Source organism: Trematomus bernacchii, unplaced genomic scaffold (genome assembly GCF_902827165.1).
Source record: "Trematomus bernacchii unplaced genomic scaffold, fTreBer1.1, whole genome shotgun sequence".
Classification (NCBI taxonomy): Eukaryota; Metazoa; Chordata; class Actinopteri; order Perciformes; family Nototheniidae; genus Trematomus; species Trematomus bernacchii.
Genome location: NW_022987611.1, coordinates 2,857,384 through 2,878,453, shown reverse-complemented (window position 1 = coordinate 2,878,453; position 21,070 = coordinate 2,857,384). Strand labels below are relative to the sequence as shown.

Sequence of the window (21,070 nt, the reverse complement as noted above, 5' to 3'; positions counted from 1 at the left end):
AGAGCTTTTCCAGTCACCCCGCCCCCCGAAGCACACAAACAGCTGTTCAGTGCGTCTCAGGGTAGCTGTGCGCTCTACATAATATGCTAACGAGCGCGCACCGGGCAGAGGAGGTGTTAATTTAGCTTCTCTAGCCCCACCATGGGGTGGAAGACTAAAACCCCCCAACTGAATAGCCCTCGACCTGAAACCACTCCTTAAGCTCTTGGGCACAAAGGAGGGGTTCGGTCTGAGTGTCGCCCCACTCTGGTCACCCCGAATCAATAAACAGCTCGGGTGCACCGACAGAGCAGTTAACTCGGACACTCTTTTGGCTGACGTTTAAGGCAAGTAACAACGCTGTCTTCCACAACAGTGCTTTCAGGGAGGAGAGCTCAAGAGGCTCAAAAGGCTCCGTGACCAAAGCCTCGAGCACCAGCGGCAGGTCCCACTGTGGGGCGGAGGCGTGCACCACCGGGCGCAGCCTCCTGACCCCCTGTAAAAACCGCAACATCAGTGGATGAGAGACGGCTGACCTGCCGTTGAATCCCTCATGACAGGACGAGATGGCTGCTGCATACACTTTCACTGTGGAATGAGCAAGCCCTCTGTCCACCAATAACTGTAAGAAGGATAAAATAGAGCCCAACTCACAAGATAGGGGCTCTATTCTCCGCTCCTCACACCAATGCTGGAATCTCAGCCACTTTGGCCTGTAACAGGCTGTGGTGGATCCTGCTCTAGCTGCCTGGATAGACTGAATAACGCTGTCAGACAATCCACCCTGTCTCAGCCTGTCCCTCTCAGGAGCCAAGCCTGAAGAGGACGGCCCAGAGTGGGTAACGCCCCGATTGCACCTGCCTCTTGAGACATTGCCCCCCAGAACTGGGGGGATGCCCAGGGCTGGCCCACCTTATCTGTGTCATCTCTGAGTACCACGGAGCCCCGACGCGATCCCGGTGCTACTAGGATGACTGCCAGACGTTCTCGCCTCACTCTCCCCAGGAGAGGGAGAATGAGACGCAGCGGTGGAAAGGCATATAGCAGCTTCCTTGGCCATGGCTCGTGTGCAAACGCGTCCACACCCAAGGGTGGGTTGTCGCTCAGGGCCATGGAGAACCACAGGGCACAGTGGCTGTTGCGCCGGCTGGCGACAAGGTCCACTTCCGCTCTCCCGAACTGGGCCCAGATCTGCTTCACCACCTCCGAGTGAAGCGGTCCATTCTACCTGGCAGGGGGCCGCCCCTTGACATGAGGTCGGCCCCCCCTGTTTCTCCAGTCCCGGGATATGGAGGGGCTCTCAGAGATAACCATCACCTCTGAAGCCCATAACCACAGCCTCTCCGCTGTGGCCAACAAGGAGCGGACCTCCGCCCTGCCTGTTGATATAAGCCACTGTGGTGCTGTTGTCGCTCCTGACCATTACATGTCTTCCCTTGAATTAGGGGCATGAAATGCTGGAGGACTAACACTTACCGCCCGTAGCTCTAGGAGGTTGCTGTGTCGTGTTTTCTGTTAGAGACCAGCGCCCACCTATAGCCCTCTTCAGGCAGGTCCCTTCCCCATCCTGTTCTGGATGCGTCCGTGAACACTGTGATTGTAGGAGGTACCCGCCCCAGTGGAGGACCCCCTCCGGAGGCGCCCGGGGAGACCCCCAGAACCGGAGGTTGCCCTCCACTGAGGGAGGGATGGTCACCAGCCGCCGTTTGTGCCTCTTGGGATCCAAACGCAGACTGGAAAACCACCTCTGCAGGCGGCGCATATGCAATAACCCCAACGGGACCACAACGTGAGCAGCCGCCATGAGACCCAGAGTCTGCACTCACTCTCAGTGTTATTCACTTTGCAGTATAATTTGCTCAAACTTGTTTTGTTATTTTACTTTAGCGCTAACCCTAAAAGCAATAAAGCAGTGGGAGATGCAGAATGGATGGCCCGGCTGATGAAGGCCTTTGCCAGTTTCTGGGGTTTGGCCTCCAGGAGGAATAAACCAGATCAAAGGCAATGGAAGTGGCGTGACCTATATCAGGTATGGAAGGTAAATTATAGCAACAAATGTACTATTACTTAGAAATTATACGTTTATTACTGAAAATTGACAAGATACTGGTGCAGATATTATCAATCAAATGATTAACACTGAGTGACTCACTTCAGACTAGAACATTATTATGAACATTTCAGATTGAGAAATGCCCCATGAATACAGCAGGTATACAGGCACTACATTATCACGGTTTTATTGTGTCCGCTCCTGGTCACAGCCCTTTGTAAACTATTTAATCGAGCAGGGTCAATTTGTAATTTTGTAATGCTTGTGATACAACCAGTGACGTCAGACCGATTACACTAATTTAATAATTATGTATCTAATGTAACTTTTGATGTGTGATTTGTTTATTTTGACAAAAAAGCATTTCATTCCAAATTATTCAATCAAGAATTTTAAAGAATACCTTTATTTATTTTTAGTTTAGGTTTTTCCCCTACAAACGTTAATCATATTAATAATACTATCACAATTAACTGCGGTATAATGATTGTCATAATAGCTTTTTTAATTGACTTGTTCATAACTGCTAACATGAAAAAAACTCAATCACCCCAGATGGGACTCGAACCCACAATCCCTGGCTTAGGAGGCCAGTGCCTTATCCATTAGGCCACTGGGGCTGCTTGCGGTAGGGTTTTGTACACTCTAATTTACTGCAATGTAGTCTATCTTGGATTAATCCAAAAAGGATAATTTTGTCATATTTACCTGATATCGCACGTTATTTTCACTCACATGTAAATAAACTGGCAATCCCCTCAGTAATCGACACTTAACAAATCATCTTTATTAAATCATCGATAACGGCGGTTTATATATAAACACCTTCTTTGATCAGTGATTGCCTCAAAAGCAATTAAATATGTTTACATTTAGATAAAACCATTATAGAAGTCAATTAACCATTTTAGGGTAAAATGGTTTTTCTAATATGTTAACGAAGTTCACTGAAACTCCCTTTCATGATGACTGCTGACAGCTCTCTCCAAGCAGGAACAAGCCTCAGTTGTTTTTCCACCGTAGGAATGGTAGCGTTAGCAGGTTAGCTCTTCGGGCATCAGCTGTAGGATTAATTTACTTGTTAACGTTCTTTAGATTTCGGTTTTCCTGTTAGATAATGAATTTACTGCCGTCTAATCCTCACGGGAATGGGCTCCTCTATGCTGGATTCAACCAGGATCATGGTAAGAAGCGGGGCTGTCACTTATTTTATTTCAACTGGAAATTGGAAGTGTCGTAGATGCTAAGCTAAAGTTGCTAAATTAAGCTTAGCATTATCTAACGACACATTTGCAATGTCTATGCTCGTGATGTTACCGTTAATGCTGCTATGTAGTGGTTACATTGTATCTCCAGAAACGGTAACTTGAATGTACCAAACGTTACCTTACTGTTAGTTTTGCTGGCCAATTACGTCAGTTAGCCAGCTAACTTAGCTAGCTTTTTGGTTTTCAGCCAAATTAATCAGCTAACCAGCTAATGTAAGGTCAGCATGACACGGGTTGATAATTCAGACATTAACACGTGCTCCCTCAATAAGAACAGTATGTTGAAAGTTAAAATGGTCAATGTAGCTAATGTTAACTTAAAAGCTAATACAAGCAGAGCCCTGGTTACCACACCTAGCGCTGGTTAGCTAGCTAACAGGCTGTGCGGTTAGCTTCACAGTTATTACCGTGTAACTGGGCTAATTTTGTGTTTGCTTCTGCCAAGTCTTTTAAAAGAAGGATAGTTTCAGAAGTAAATGTTATGTCAACCCCGTCCGTAGTTAAACTCAGAACTGTTTACATGTATATCTCTCACCATCACTACACATTTCGACAGGCCGTAAAGTAAACGTATTCGTTTACATGTAACATTAACATCATTTTAGTAATTGACTGTTGCCAACTAGACTCTCCAGTTACGTTAGTGTGATGTATCAAGGCAAAGTGACCAAAGACCCTATGTAATCTCTCCAACATTTTACATCACTGTCATCATATGTCCAATAACGGTGTGCCAGTTTTACATGAACTGCAAAGTTAATGATTTGTTAATCCTTGCTCTGTCAGCTCTTTTACCACTGTAATGCTGTCCTCATTCTGTGTGTTGTCATTATTGTTAAGGTTGAAATATATTTGAATAATGTTATCCTCAGTGTAGATGTCTCATCTCTTTTTGTGTTTGCAGGATGCTTTGCCTGCGGGATGGAGAACGGGTTCCGTGTGTACAACACAGATCCTCTTAAAGAGAAGGAGAAACAAGGTACCAGCTCTGCAGACTCAAACGTTTGTGTCTTTCGAACGTATTTCACGTTGGTCACGTGTTTTGTTTGGGTGTGCACCTCTAACTGTTCATTGAGCAGTCTGTGTAGTTACAGCACCTTGCTAATTAAGGCTTTTCTATTTCAACAGCTGATCTCTTCGATCAATGAAAATATGTGAATTGCTGAATTTGTTGGTCATCCCTCCATATATAGAAGTATTAATCCATGTAAATAATGTTGTGAAGTAACCTGAATACAACTCCAGTTCTATGAGTATGCACTCTAGGTAGCTCACCTTCAATCGGTTCAGATTTTTCTAGCAGTGAAACCTGTTCGGAGGCAGAGCAAATAAAAAAGAACCAAGAGCAGCTTCCAGGAGCAAACACTGCCTAGTTTCCTGTTAACCTGCAGCTTAAAGACAGTCTAGTGCAGTGATTCTCAAACCTTTTTCAATAATGTACCCCCATTTGAGAACCACTGGTCTAGTGTAGTCTACAATTAAGGGGGCAGTTCCAGGGCTGGGTAGGAGCCAGTTTAGCCTTTATTAGAGGGATCGTTTTGAAAGGGTTGGATCAGGGATCAGGGGTGTCAACTCATTTTTGTTCAGGGGCCACATACAGACACATTTGATCTCAAGTGGGCCGGAGCAATAAAATCATAGCATAAAGACCTATAAATAACCACAACTCCAAATGTTTCCCTTTGTTTTAGTGCAAAAAGGTGCATTCTGAAAATGTTCACATTTAATGAACTATCCTTTTACAAAACATTATGAACAACCGGACATTTCTTAAGAAAAATAAGTGAAATTTCCACAATTTTATGCCTCAGGTTGTCATTTACACATGTGCATTACAACTTACAAATCACAGTATCTACAAAGGCACAACACATTTAGCCACAGGTATCTGAAACTGAACAATATAGTATTTTACTTTATGAAGTAAAATAACTTGTCAATATCTAGAAATTATTTAACATTAATTTCCGAATCTCTGTAGTAATCCTGACCACCTGAACTGACACACCGCCGTACAAACAAAAGTGGGAACTATTTAGAAAGAAGGTTCATTTATCCACGTGCCTTGTAAATGATTAAAATGTATACTGTTTTTATTTTGTTCCATGCTAAATGCTTGTCGCACTTCGGGATCTGAACTCAGATATGAAGTGCGTTATAAATTAAACCCATTATTATTATTATTATTATTATTACATACAAAATACAGAAAAGCTGTGAAAACTGCATTTAATGTCTTACTAATACTGTGTTTTTTACACTTTGCATAGTCAGCCCGCAGGCTAGATTGGACCCTCTGGCGGGCCAGCTTTGGCCTGCCGGCCCCATGTTTGACACCCCTGGGTTAGATAGAGGGAACAGGAGCCACCAGAGGCCTGTACTACGAAGCCGGATTTTCTCTTAGCCGGCTGACTTCAGGGAAAACTCGGGCTTTCCGGTCCTATGACGCTGGTTCTCTTTTTAGCGGGCTAGATCTCCATGGTAACTTATGCTGAGCGGCTAACCTCCTCGGGAGGACGTTAGGTTGCAGGCTAAGAGATCAACTCAGTGAAAGCACCGCCTGCTGACCAATCAGAGCTCCGTGTGCGGAGTTTAAAGCTATCAAGTCATATTACAGGATAGAGGAAATACAGAAAAACTGCCGTTGCAGGAAAGACAGCCGGCCAAAATCAACTGATTGTGTGAACGTGAAAATTAATAGAATATCCCCTCCTATCTTCAGAGCAATCTGACTATTATAACATTAGCGTTAAGAAAGCTTACTTAAATATCTGCCACGACATAAGTAACCGGATCAGAGTAACATTAAGTACAGTCCGCGGCACTGTGAGTGCAGACGTCGATGTGTCCCATTATCATTCATATCATATCACATCATAATGTATCATATATTTCCTTATCTGAGTCAGCTCAGCCGTATCTGGCCGTGCAACACTCACAGTGTCACATACTGTATGCAGAAGTATTATTTTAAGCAACACATTAAGTTGACGAAACACTCGAGTCAAATGTAATTAAAGTCAGATCGTGTCTTAGACGGGGCAGTGATATCATAAACCTGTTAATGTACGCATTCAAACACTTTTTCTGTTACCAGCTGTATTCACCTTGCAGGTGCAGCTATGTGGCTTTGATCCTGGATAAAGTGTTTAAGTCATGGATGTTTAAAGTTTAACTTCTTCATATTTGTCTAATATTAAAGTTCACTTTTCATTCAGGAAGTATGACGCTGCGCTGTCAGTACGCTTGTCCATGTTTGTGATTGGTCGAATGCTCCAAATACCACCCCTTTCATGTGAACGCGCACCTAACGGGACACGGCTGGTTTGAGCGATCCACTTGATAACCAGCGTCGTGGTACAGTTTTGGATTGGGCCAACCGGCTAACTCAAACATATCCAGGTTAGGAACATCCGGCTTCGTAGTACAGGCCTCTGCTCTACGGCCCAGCAGGGTTTCCACTGCTAACAAATCATGTCGTAGTCAAATGATGTATTTCAAAACACTGTTGTATCCTAGAGCACAAGGACTCTTTATCCAACCATCAGTCTAACTTGATGAAAAACTGAAAAGCAGCACATTTAGGGGCATTAGAGAAGCTAGAAGGTGAGAAATGTTGGCTTATTGTCTTTTTCAATTAAAACAAATCATAAATTATCAAAGTAGTTGCTGAATCATTTTCTGTCAATCAACACTGCGACTGCTTTTCCGCCAAACTTCATCTGAGAAGTTGTTGCATTTGCTGGTGACATATTAGATTTATTTACTTTTAATTTATGATTTGCTAATTTACTTGTCGGATGTATGCTACATATAACACATTTACTGGGTTAGTAACTGAATAAATAAATCCAGGCAGTTGATTGAATGTAACCAGTGGCATTTTTAGATGTACAAAACTGGTGGGGCACGAACAACTTAGATATGTATATATAGGCTTCTTGTGCTTTTTAACACGTCAACAAATAGCTGTAGGCTATCCATGGTTCCGTGGCAACAGCGAGCTCATCATCACATGCATAAAGAGAGAGAGAGGGGTGTGTGTGATTGTGTGAGAAAGAGGGGAGCAACACATTACTACTGTCGGAGGCAGTGAATTAACATACTAAAATACTCGGAGCATGCGCAGTGTAGTTTTCACAGTACACGTTCATTTTGACAGCAGAGAGAGGGGCAGATCGGAGCTTGCCCCACATCGCTCAGCCCGGCTCAACAGGCACACTGCAGACACTAATTAGAAGAACGCAGACTAAAACAGCAATGTACAGACGAATCAGACAACTAAACAGGATCTTAAAATATATTTTAACACATATTTTCGGAATTATTATTTTAATTATTTTCTGCTGACCGTAGGTGGGGCTGTGCCTGCCCCTAATGACGAGTCGCCACTGAATGTAACTCTCATGTAGGAATAATGTGCCGTAGACTGGCTGGTGACTGCAGGAATATTCTTCAAACCAACCAACTCAGCTTGTTGAACAATGTTGAAACACGGAGTGATAAAAGAGGAAGATTCTCCCCAACAGGACTCGAATGTGATTTAGCACATGACATTCTCCAGTTTTTCCTAACGCGGCAAATACTCGACGGACCAAATCTGTTTATTAAATCATTTTTTCACTGACTTGATCCATGTGCAGTTCTTTGAGCACAGTCTTAACAGCCTGTTGAAGCAGTTCGATCGACGTGTGCTGCACATAGGGAGGAGATATTTTAGTGGGAATGCTGATACAGCATTCCCACTATATGTTATGCTACGGACAAAATTCCGTCCAGTTATTTTGTCCGTCTTCTCCTCACACATTCAACATCGCAGAAACTCCGTTCAAACATCAAAACGTTCAGCTCGGTCGGGAATCGATGGCTATTACTTTTATCATTCATAACTTTCATAATTCCAGAGATACATCCCATAATACATCACATTTTTAACATTTGAACTTTAACATTGCGCAGCTCGTTAAGGCAGAGTGCGTGATGTCACAGCTAGAGGGTAGGAAATCTTGAAATTTGCCTTCATATTTAAAAAAAAAACTGCCATAATTACCAAACCCTACATTCCTGAGACATCATTTTTCATGAGGAACGTAGGAAAACATCTCGTAGCTTGAAAAATGACAAATAATTAAACAAAATAATTAAACAAAATGCCTCTTGAGGGCATGAAGTGACAAAAACGTTCAACATGTCTCCATTAAAACCCATTGTACTTTCAGGCTGATATTTCTGATATTTCCTCACAGCAGCAGCCGCACACCTTTAGTTAAACTGCCAAAAAGTACACAAAAATTACACTTCAGATACTCAACTTCCTTGACATGCTTCACGTTTTGAAATTTCACAGATATCTGTTAAGGTTCTTCCACAAAACGTTCACATGTAAGAGGTTTATCTCATTCAGAACAATGCAAACCTTTGATCTCTTTTTTTACTCTCTTTTCTTCACTCATCACACATTCAAGCTCCCAGTGTTCATGTATCATTTCAATCTAAATTCTTCACTTTCTTCTTACACATTACATGTCAGCATAGCAGTTTAGCGTCAGCTTTTCAGCATAAAGCATTCCCACTAGCAATTTCTTCAGGAATTGCATTCTCTAGTTTTAACTGATGTGCTCTCCCAATTACATTGCCTTTCAGAGTTCCTGGAGGGGGGGGGTCGGCCATGTGGAGATGCTGTTCAGGTGTAACTATTTAGCACTAGTGGGAGGAGGGAAGAAGCCAAAGTACCCAACCAACAAAGGTAGGTTTTGTCTTGTGATCTTTTTATACTGGACTTTATGCCGGCGTTGGTTCTGACAAATAATGGAATGTAGTTTCATTTGCAGGTAAAGTTCATTCCTACTTTACATTTTCAAAGTCAGAGACATTTTCTCTTGCTTGCTCCTCTGACTAAAACCTACATTGAAGTTACAGGGGACATCATTATTAATTTTAATAATGAAATATTTTTCTCATGCTGTCTTTCTGAATATACCTTTATTCCCCCTCTGTCTGCCGTAAATGCATTACGAGAAAACTTGTGAATGTAGCTCTTCAGCCGTCGGTGTTGATCTAATATATTCTAACGAGCCTGCATGGCTTGTTGAGTTTTTTTTTCACATGTTCCCTTTAAGTTCATTTATAATTTGTTAATTAGGTAATCCAACGAATCGATGCTCTGCTGATTATCCAGGTTTAATTTAAATTAATTGTTAATGGAATTAATAATATGATTAGTAATTATACAGCCAGTAAGTACTAAGACATGTGATCTAATGACACATCCTGCTAGGTAATGTCATCCTTACTGGTTTTATATCATTATCATACTTTGGCCAGTGAGATAATATATTCAATTGACCAACTAGCATACACTTTATTCATGGGATTTTCTTTGGTACTCTAGTGATGATCTGGGATGACCTGAAGAAGAAGACAGTAATTGAGATTGAGTTCTCAACAGAAGTGAAAGCAGTGAAGCTTCGGCGTGACAGGTAAAGCTGCTGGACCTGTCCACTGAAAGTCTTCTGTCATTGCTTTGGGGACATTTATTTCAGCAACACCATGGCAGCATTAGTATTATACTTGTTATGCTGTTTGAGTGAAGTCTTCACATGAGTTAAACTGGCAGCTTGTGTGTTGGTTCTCCTCTGCTCTCAGGATCGTGGTGGTCCTGGACTCAATGATCAAAGTCTTCACCTTTACCCACAACCCCCATCAGCTGCATGTGTTCGAGACCTGCTATAATCCCAAAGGTGAGCCCACTGATTTAAGATGCTAACCATCCGGCTTTCCATTGAAAGAGTGTGTATAAATGTGGGGCGTATTATAACCAACCTGTTCCCCCCAGGTCTGTGTGTGCTGTGTCCCAACAGCAACAACTCCCTGCTGGCCTTCCCTGGCACTCACTCAGGCCACGTGCAGATAGTGGACCTGGCCAACACAGAGAAGCCCCCGGTAGACATCCCTGCCCACGAGGGGGCGCTGTGCTGCATTGCTCTAAATCTGCAGGGCACAAGGATAGCGACTGCATCAGAAAAAGTAAGCCAAGCTAGCAATAAGGGAATTTAAATGTTCAGTGTTTGTGTTTTTAGTGTTGTTGCTGCTTTGTGACAGATCCGTGTTGTCTCCACAGGGGACTCTGATCAGGATCTTTGACACATCTGCAGGGCAGCTCATACAGGAGCTGAGGCGTGGCTCTCAGGCAGCTAACATCTACTGGTGAGCATTGAGCAATAATACTGTTCACATCTTCCCCTCAAAGCATTCACTGTAGCCTCTCTCTCTCCTGTTTTTACCCATTACTCTATTTGTGTAATGTGTTTGTTTGATAGATATGTTTTTCATTTGCAAAACAAAATGCTTTAGTTTGTAGATGGTGTTTTGTATTTGCAAACCACACTTTGTCTGTTGGTGAATCATAGGGCGTTTGTAAAACATGTTTAGTTTGTTTGTGGAGTTTTGTCAGGAAGTTATCTCCATATGCTTTGTTTTCAATGTAGTAGTTAGTAAACAGTTGAATGCATGTTGTGTCATGTGTGATTGGCCGTACTGCATAGTGCTGCAGTCAGCAGGGCGGGGGTCACATGACCTAGCCAGCTGCTCTCAACAGGAAGTTACTAAGTTTTAAACCATGTTGACACACTCAGAATGGACGTTGATGATAATACCAGACTTCCCCTATAGTAATTCTGTAGGTCAGGCTTTTATAACAGGTGAGCGGTGTCACCTTCATGTTTTCTCATGTGTTGATAATCAGGTTCATCTGTACATGACTGACTCTAATGAACACTCTTTCTCATTATTTCCTTCTGCTCTGTCATTTTTAGCATTAATTTCAACCAGGATGCGTCTCTGATCTGTGTGTCCAGTGACCACGGCACCGTGCACATCTTTGCTGCAGAGGACCCCAAAAGGAACAAACAGTCCAGGTCAGTCTTTGCTGAAGGCTTTGAAATGTTTTCTGAGTGAACCGCCTACAGCGTCGTAATGAATCCATCGCTTCAGATGGGTTACGAATAATACAAAGGTTTTTATCAAAAAAGTAATCAAAGTCAACTTTATTGTCAATCTTTCAGTTTGTGTGTATAGACAGAGAGATCGAAATACTGTTTCCCACAATCCCGAATACAATAACATAGATATATAAAATATATACAGTATATATGAAGGTAGATATGGTGCAAAATGCGAGAGCGTGTAAAACCTGATGTGAGCACTTGCAGAAACAAAATCTGAGCTTGTGTGCATACATTTACACTTGTATAACATATCTGTGAACCACATTTGAAGTCACAGAAGAAAAAAAAAAGTGTTGTAGCTTGTAGAAAAAAAATGAACTTAGTGATGAAATGTTCACTTGCAGAAAAATATATATTTTTAAAATATATTTTCCATTACAACTGCAACTTGGTTATTACAACCTCTCAAATCAGTCATTACAACTTCCTGAATCTGCTCTGTGGCAGTATAAATCGGCGAATCTGCGGCTTTGACTTTTGCTACACTTCTTGCGATGAATGTGTCGCAAAAGTAATTTTCACCTGTAGATGTGGGGGAGGGAGGGGGGTTGGAGCGAAGGGGCGGAGCTATCACAACGACGAGGCGCAAGCTCGGGTCAGTCACACAACAACAACAACAACAACAATAATGGGGGACTGCGTCGGGTCGATGATCGTGTTACTTTTAATCATACGAAGCCATATTCAATTAAATAACGACTTCTCCAACCTTATACTTTTCTCCAGAGTGCCGTGGTTCATTGTTTATTAATGTGTTTCAGCGGCATTTACCGACCGCTGCAGTGCTGCTTGTCCACTGGAGTTTATTCTCCCGTTAACTCACAGCAGCGGCCGCTGTAAAGTAGGCCTATTCACTGTCTGACTGTCACACAAGCAGCTGATACATATCCCCAGTTCCCCTTAAGTGAATGTGTGTCAGTCTGAATTGACGCTGTTTGGCATCACAACGCTGTTATGAAAGTTTCTCTGGTATAACATGGGTGATGTTAGCATAGCAACCGAAGCTAAACTGACTACTTGCTATTGCTATCCTATTGTGGCATAAGCCGTTTTCTACAGACACATTTTACCGGCGTATTTTTCATTATGATTCTACTTGTGATAGTCGGACATGACAACCTGTGCAGCCCATGTATTGATTCCATCCGATAGCTGCTATAATACAAAACAAAACGTCTGCCTCTCTCCACAATGATCAATAACAGCGAACGGATGGTCAAAGTAAGGTACAAATAAACAGAATCACACGAAGCCTGGTTAGTGTTGCCTGACTTTTTTACAAGTGTGTGTTTGCGTTCTAGTCACTTTGCTCAGTTTACTGCTTGTTTCAACTTTTATTTGCCGTACTCTCTGTCTCATAAACTGTTAGCTCAGGTTAATCTCGCCCCCCTCCGACGTAAGCGCGGCGTATGCGTGACGTATGCGGTTCTTGCCTCTAGACCAGTGTTTCTCAAACTCTTTCATACCAAGGGCCACTTAACCAATAAAAAAACACTCGCGGACCACCTAACTCCACAAATATCCAAAAACAATAGGCCTGCTTACCACTCCAACAGTATATAACAAATCACAGCCTAATAATGACAGCTTAACCTTCTCTGTATCGCCTCGTTCACACATTAAATCAACAATACAAATACAACTACAGATTATATAAGCATTTAGTTCAAATGCGATTTTAAATGCTCACAGGTTTTACACCTCTTATGAAATGTAGACTACATTTATTACGGAGTTTATGTCCAACAGACTCACAGATCGTTGGCTACTGAGAGAAATGCAAAATACACCGCATGTAGTACGACACAAACCTCCGCTGTGGATTTTCAAAACAAAATACAATAAAACTATGGTCGCAGGCCCAAGTTTAACTCTCTGAGGTCTAAGCCATTTTTTCACATGTTAGGCTCGCGTGGGCTTTTTTTGTAAAAATGCTATTAAAACATGAACCTTGGTGACCATCGGGCTGGCCTGCATGGTCTGCCTACAAAACAAAAATAAAAAAACGTTTTTGCAGCCCCAACAACAGCCTCTGATCATCAACAGACTTCATGCAATGCTTCATTGGATGCATATATTATAATCTCTATCTCACTCCTAAAACATCTAAATCTACTTTCAGCATGGATAAATATTCATAAAAGACATCCATCGTTTTTCTAGAAAAGATTACAAATCGCCTGAAAATGGTACAAACCAGTGGCAACATGTGACGTGTGACGAAGGTGTTGCGCTGGGCTATATCATGCAATCAAAAGTGAAACTTAAGCTCGCTTCATTGCGGAGATATTCCCGCGAGAGTGCGGAAAACTTAAATGTATTTATTTATTTCAAATGTGAAATTTTACCAATATACTCACGGACCACTAGGGGGCGCTCACAGAACACCAGTGGTCCGCGGACCACACTTTGAGAAGCACTGCTCTAGACCGACAATTTTTTCGAGCTTGGTAAGAACCGGTTTTCGGGGAAAAGAGCCGGCTCCACTGCGGCGTGAACAGGAAAAACCGGTGCTTATCAGGCTCAAGCTCCGAACCGGCCCTGGAACCGCGTTGGTGTGAAAGGGGCGTGTGCAGGTTCGACCTGACTGTGGCTGTGACTGCGTGTGTGACTGACCCCAGTTTGCGCCTGTTGTTTTGATAGCTCCGCCCCTTCGCTTCCCCGCTCCCTCCCCCCACATCTACAGGTGAAAATTACTTTTGCGACACATTCATCGCAAGAAGTGTAGCAAAAGTCAAAGCCGCAGATTCGTCGACTTATACTGCCACAGAGCAGATTCAGGAAGTTGTAATGACTGATTTGAGAGGTTGTAATAACCAAGTTGTAATGGAAAATATATTTTAAAAATATATATTTTTCTGCAAGTGAACATTTCATCACTAAGTTCATTTTTGTTCTACAAGCTACAAAACTTATTTTTCTTTCTGTGACTTCAAATGTGGTTCACAGATACGTGGATGTTTTATACAAGTGTAAATGTATGAACACAAGCTCAGATCTTTTTTCTGCAAGTGCTCACATCAGGTTTTACAAGCTCTCGCATTTTGCACCATACAGTTCCATACTACCTTCATAGTATACAATTATGTATATATATAAAAATATGTATATATATATATAAAATATTGTATACAAATATATATATATGAATGTGTGTATATGTATGTGTATGTATGTATGTATATATATATATTAGGGGTGTAACGGTTCACAAACATTTCGGTTTGGTACGTACCTCGGTTTTTAGGTCACGGTTCGGTACGTTTTCGGTCCAGCAGAAAAAATGATCACAAAACATAACATATTTTTTGGGTTTTTTTTAATTATTATTAAACTGTGAATAATGTATTCACTCAAATAAATAACAAATATAATAAAATAAACATTAAGGTGCAGCATTTCGATGATCTGAAATGATCTGTACTTGAACTGTACTGTACTAGTACTCCCCTAAGCAGCCAGCTTGACATTAGGCTTGTCATTGTATTTTCATGTTTTTTTAAGAAAGATGAACTTGTCCACATTGCTTGCCGAAAGGGCAGATCTGCTGGCACTAACAATGTCTCCTGCTGTGGAGAACACCCTCTCTCTAGGGACAGAGGTAGCAGATACAGCCAGGTAGCGCTTTGCTAACATGGCAACATAAGGATATTTGGCGTTTGTAATAGCTTTGGCTCGGTCTGAACTTGTTGCGAGTGGTGGAGGCTTAAATGCTAGTGGGAGTTGGGTTTGCACTTCAGTCATTTTTCTTTTGGTACCGATGATATTCACGTTCGGGTGATGCCTTTTCAAATGAGTGTGCAAGTTTGATGTATTGCCAGCCGCGTAACCAATGTTAGTTGAACAATGCCGACAAACAGCTTTGGTTCGCTCCACCTGTCTTTGTCCGTCATCCTTGTACGTAACTGCGAAACCAAAATGTTCCCAAACCGGAGACTTTAATGATGCTGGAGGATTTTCGAGCTCAACTTTATCTGCGTTCGCCATTTTGCCAGTTCCTCAAATTACTGACTAATGGCGCATTTCCACTACACGGCCTCGCTCGGCCTCGCTCGGTATGGCTAGGCCTCGTTAGGACTGGCTCACTTTATGGCGCATTTCCATTACAGTTTAGGAACTGGGGTAGTATCTATAGTAACGCAGTGTAGGCGGAGCCGTGACGTCATCTTCAATGAGAACCCCAGAAAAACAACACAGCCGTTAGCTGTTAGCACTCAGAGCTCACAGCTCCTCATATCTGTTCAGAAACTAGACAAAAGTTAAACAAGTACAAACCACAGACTGCCTGTGTCATGGTGAATACAGTCGCTGCTTTATTTATGTCTGTATAGGCCGTTGTTGTGAGTGTGGACGGTCGGAGCATATACTGCGTTAGCTTAGCCAATCTCCATTTAGAAAACACGCATTTTAAAAGGTTTTTCGCCTGCCGTCTGTCTGCAGACTTGTCAAAGCATTAATTCATGGTTTTTACTAACCGGTATCAGTATGTTGTTACTTCGGCATCATTTTGAAATGTGTATTACAATTAAATCACGGTCAAATATGTCCATCTTGTTGTAGTTGTAGCCCCCTTGCCAGCGATTCTCTCTCTAGTTTAGCATACTCAGCCCGACTCAGCCTCGTTGTCTCTGGCCCTAGAACCACGATTTTATGGGGCCAGGAAAACTGTGAATTAGGACCCGCCGGCCGGTACTAGGCCAAGTGGAAACGCAACCAAAGACGGGCCGCTGACGTCACAGCTCTCTTAAACGGGCTCCGCGCTGTAGTGGAAACGCGCCATTAAAGTCCAATCAAATGACTTGGTTGCTTTATGACGCGTTGAACCCAATGTGAGCAAATTACACTGAATGCTGCGACACAGCACCTGCGATTACTTCCAAAAAGTTGTTCACGTTCTCAATTTTTTACGTTTAACGTTATATTCGTTCGGTACACTTCGGTACACATGTGTACCGAACCGAAGGGCCCATACCGAATAATTTCAGTACGTATACCGTTACACCCGTTACACCCCTATATATAAAAGCACAACAATCAATATATACATATATAAAAGCACAACAATCAATATATACAAAATAACAGTCACTTCAATAACTTTGAGGACTTTGTCTGCGAACTTGTGTCCGGATTAATTGTGTGTCCTTCTCTCTACAGTTTGGCCTCAGCCAGCTTTCTTCCCAAATACTTCAGCTCCAAGTGGAGCTTCTCCAAGTTCCAGGTGCCCTCAGGCTCCCCCTGTGTGTGTGCCTTTGGAACAGAGCCCAACGCTGTAATGGGTAAGTTCCCTCACACTCTGTGGGTGTCATTATGAGGAGAACTACTGCTGACATCACATTTCTGTACCATGAATTGTGTTTTATTTTGAGAGTTTAAGCCGTCCTTTCAAATCAAAGTAACATCACTAAAAAGAAGTAAGACAGGTCAAGGAAAAAAATCACATCACGATAAACAAACCATGTTATCACGTGGTGTAAGAATGAGAATAAATAAGATAAAACCAGGGAATGAGTCAGCATTTTAGCACTTTGGTTTCCTTGTCTCAAAGTCAATGGATTTTGGAACATATTTTTGGCTAGATTTTCCCTTTTCTACTAAGATGTAAAATAAGTCAGTAAATAACCCACTGGTGAATGTCTGAAGCTTCTATGTGTCATAAAAACACACATACTTTGCTTGTATCCTATCATTAGCTTTTTACTTCTGGTGATTGCATTTACGCTTTAAAAATCATAAAGGGCTGTTAATATGTGAAGATTATCCAAAATGTGTAAGTATCATAAAAATGTGTTTGCCACTGATCTTACTTTCTGCAATATTCCAAAATCATGAAATAATCCCATTGCTTTTACTCGAGGGAGCCCTTGTGATGCTACCATCCGGGTCGTCCTACTATACATTATCACTGCAGCACTATTAACATGGGAAACTAAGAGAACCAGTCACATGATTATCACATTTATTGTTTTTGTTCAGCCTAACAGCATTCTGTACAGCTGTGTCAATATCACTCACATTTTTTACATATCAAGACGGGAAGCTGCCTTGCCATGTAGGAAAATGCCATCAATGGGCACTACATTAATGTACAAAATCCAACCCTATATAATAATCCATATCATGTGACTGAAGTGTATTCTGGTGAGGGGAAACTTAGTTGTTTCTGTTCTGGCAGTGAAGTAGCATCAGGACTCATTCAAGGTGTCTCCTCCAGAGTCCAACAGTCCAACAAGCTGTGTACTGTACTTCGCTCTTCGTGTCCCTGTAGTACTCTAATAAACCCTCCTCTTGCTGACTGAGTGTATTCTGCTCTCGCTTCTCTCTTCCACTCTGCAGCCATTTGTGCTGACGGCAGCTACTACAAGTTCCTGTTCAACCAGAAAGGGGAGTGTTCTAGAGACGTGTACGCCCAGTTCCTGGAGATGACCGATGAGAAAATATGACTTTTGACCCCTCTGGAGACTTGCTGCATCACAGGCGGATTTAATTTTTTCTGTACTTATTTTATTTTGGAGGGAAGGTCCCATGATGCACTTCTCTTTACAGACTCTGTTAAAGAGCATCCGTTGAAGAGAGGAACAAAGACTGGGGAAGCTGATCAGATGGATGAAGACTTTTGTTTTTCTCAGACTCCTGAAGATTGTCTCTGGACAGAGGGACACAGAGGGTTGTCTCTGGACAGAGGGACACAGAGGGTTGTCTCTGGACAGAGGGACACAGAGGGTTGTCTCTGGACAGAGGGACACAGAGGGTTGTCTCTGTACAGAGGGACACAGAGGGTTGTCTCTGGACAGAGGGACACAGAGGGTTGTCTCTGATGCAGACTTGACTCCCAAACCAAACACTAAAGAAGAGTGAAAGGTATTTTTTGAATCTAAAACATGCAGCTTTTTAAGACGTCTTCCGAGGAATTTACAAAGGATCTTAAGATATGACTCTGGTAGTTCCATGGATTGAAAATATTGAGATTTTTTTCAATTTACCACCTAACCTAACTATAGGGAGTGCCTCAGACTGGAGAGAAGCTGTATGTGTGCACATATTGTCTTTGTCATCTATACTTGTTTGTGTATATACCAATGTACCACATTAGGTGTTCACATCTGAATCAGAATGCAGTTGCATCGGAACACACTGATTCTGTATTGTAAGTGTCACCTTAGTATTAATAGATTTTCTTAAATTCACTGTATAAACACAAAGCACCAGACTGAACTTCTAACTCAATAGAACTGTACAGAATAGAAGCAAAAACATTTATTTGTTTCCGTCGTCCTTTTTTTCATACATTTTGCAATGTGTTCCCCAAATGCTTTTTGTGAAGAGCTTGTGACAGGATGTGACCCGGAAGATTAAAAAATAGTTTGACATTTATTACCTAATGCAATAATGTGCTTTCTTACTGAGCGATGAAGATATTGGTATAGATCTTAACTCACTGTGTGAGAAAAGCAAATAATATGCATTTGGCAAACAATGTCAAACTATTTCTAAGCACATTTCCTGAACCATTGAACTATTTATTTTAGCGTTTGCTGTTCCTTGCTGAAGAGGCCAAACAGACTCGATCACAAAAAAAAACGTGTGAGACTCTAACCTGATCAGCTATAAAATGTAGACTCTGGCAGCGGTGGTGGCGAAGTCCATAGGGACTTGGCTTGGCAACTGGAAGGTCACCAGTTCAAGTCCCGGAAAGACCAAGTGCTACCGACTGTCCCAGCTATGGGCAAATAGCAGGGGCAGATGGGGCTCATAGCCATGGAAGGCAACCCATCTAGGAGAAGGACACTCTGAACTAAAACCAGGACTGAGAGGAGTTGCGCCCCCCAGTCCTTAATCAGCATAGTAAAGCCAACCATGAAGTGGAGGACTCGTCTGAGGACGACCTAGAGAGGTTAAAGACGGCACATCTTGTGTAATATTCATACGTTATAATGAAGTCAGAAGTCCGTGTTGGCCAGTCACAGCTGGAGTCCTGAGCCTGTACTACAAAGCCGGATTTTCGCTTAGCAAGCTAACTTCAGGGAAAACTCTGGGTTTCCGGTCCTACGAAGCTGGTTCACTTCTTAGCAGGCTAGATCTCCATGGTAACTTATGCTGAACGGCTAACCAGGGGGGGTATACTACGAATCTAGTTCAACATATCCTGGATATGTTTTGAGTTATCCGGTTGACTAAATAAAAAAAAAGACCCGCTCTCGCTAAACGGTCCTACGACGCTGGCTATCAACTCGATCGCTCAAGCCAGCCGTGTCCTATCTAGTTAGGTGCGGGTTCACATAAAAGGGGTGGTATTTGGAGTGTTCGACCAATCACAAACATGGACAAGCGTACTGACAGCGCAGCGCGTCATATATTTCCTGAATGAAAAGTCAACTAATATTAGACAAATATGAAGACGTTAAACCTTAAACATCCATGACTTAAACACTTTATCCAGGATAAAAGCCACATAGCTGCACCTGCAAGGTGAATACAGCTGGTAAAAGAAAAAGTGTTTGAATGCGTACATTAACAGGTTTATGATATCACTGCCCCGTCTAAGACACGAGTGGATCTGACTTTAATTACATTTGACTCGAGTGTTTCGTCAACTTAATGTGTTGCTTAAAATAATACTTCTGCATACAGTATGTGACACTGTGAGTGTTGCACGGCCAGATACGGCTCAAGAAGCTGACTCAGATAAGGAAATATATGATACATTATGATGTGATATGATGTGATATGAATGATAATGGGACACATCGCCGTCTGCACTCACAGTGCCGCGGACTGTACGTAATGTTACTCTGATCCGGTTACTTATGTTGTGGCAGATATTTAAGTAAGCTTTCTTAACACTAATGTTATAATAGTCAGATTGCTCTGAAGATGGGAGGGGATATTCTATTAATGTTCACGCTCACACAGTCGGTGATTTTGGCTGGCCGTCTTTCCTGCAACGACAGTTTAAACTGTATTTCCTTTCTCCTCCTGTCATATGAATTGATCGCTTTAAACTCCGCACAATGAGCTCTGATTGGTCAGCAGGCAGTGCTTTTATCCTGGAACCTATCCTGCTCCGGAGGATAGCCGTTCAGAATAAGTTATCTAGCCCGCTAAGAAGTGAACCAGCTTCGTAGGACCGGAAACCCCTGAAGTTAGCTTGCTAAACGAAAATCTTGATTCGTAGTATACCCCCCAGGGGCCTATACTACGAATCTAGTTCAACATATCCTGGATATGTTTTGAGTTATCCGGTTGACTTAATCCAAAACAAACCCGCTCTCGCTAAACTGTCCTACGACGCTGGCTATCAACTCGATCGCTCAAGCCAGCCGTGTCCTATCTAGTTAGGTGCGCGTTCACATAAAAGGGGTGGTATTTGGAGCGATCGACCAATCACAAACATGGACAAGCCGTGTACTGACAGCGCAGCGCGTCATATATTTCCTGAATGAAAAGTCAACTAATATTAGACAAATATGAAAAAATACCAAATACCACCCCTTTTATGTGAACGCGCACCTAACTAGATAGGACACGGCTGGCTTGAGCGATCAAGTTGATAGCCAGCGTCGTAGGACAGTTTAGCGAGAGCGGGTTTGTTTTGGATTAAGTCAACCGGATAACTCAAAACATATCCAAGATATGTTGAACTAGATTCGTAGTATAGGCCCCAGGTTAGCTTCCAGGATAAGAGATCAACTCAGTGAAAGCACCGCCTGCTGACCAATCAGAGCTCCGTGTGCGGAGTTTAAAGCTATCAAGTCATATTACAG

General features: G+C 42.3%; 1 protein-coding gene and 1 non-coding gene across 3 annotated transcripts; one reads left to right on the top strand and one right to left on the bottom strand.

Annotated features, from left to right (window-relative positions):
- Nucleotides 1–2,579: 2,579 nt before the first annotated feature.
- trnar-ccu lies at nt 2,580–2,652 on the bottom strand. The gene has a single exon. It is a non-coding gene; the product is annotated as a tRNA-Arg (tRNA).
- A 338-nt stretch (nt 2,653–2,990) lies between these two features.
- wdr45b (WD repeat domain 45B) lies at nt 2,991–18,680 on the top strand. Of its 2 annotated transcripts, XM_034132029.1 has the most exons (11): nt 3,037–3,216; nt 4,205–4,279; nt 7,276–7,285; nt 8,955–9,046; nt 9,692–9,779; nt 9,946–10,040; nt 10,136–10,326; nt 10,421–10,506; nt 11,115–11,216; nt 16,464–16,585; nt 17,643–18,680. In XM_034132029.1, exons 1-11 carry the CDS (start codon nt 3,150–3,152, stop codon nt 17,747–17,749), a joined length of 1,035 nt encoding a protein of 344 aa, XP_033987920.1. In that variant the 5' UTR covers nt 3,037–3,149; the 3' UTR covers nt 17,750–18,680. The 2 variants fall into 2 exon arrangements, with proteins under 2 accessions (XP_033987919.1, XP_033987920.1); XM_034132028.1 differs by lacking the exon at nt 7,276–7,285 and having other exon boundaries at nt 2,991–3,216; nt 8,944–9,046.
- Nucleotides 18,681–21,070: the final 2,390 nt, after the last annotated feature.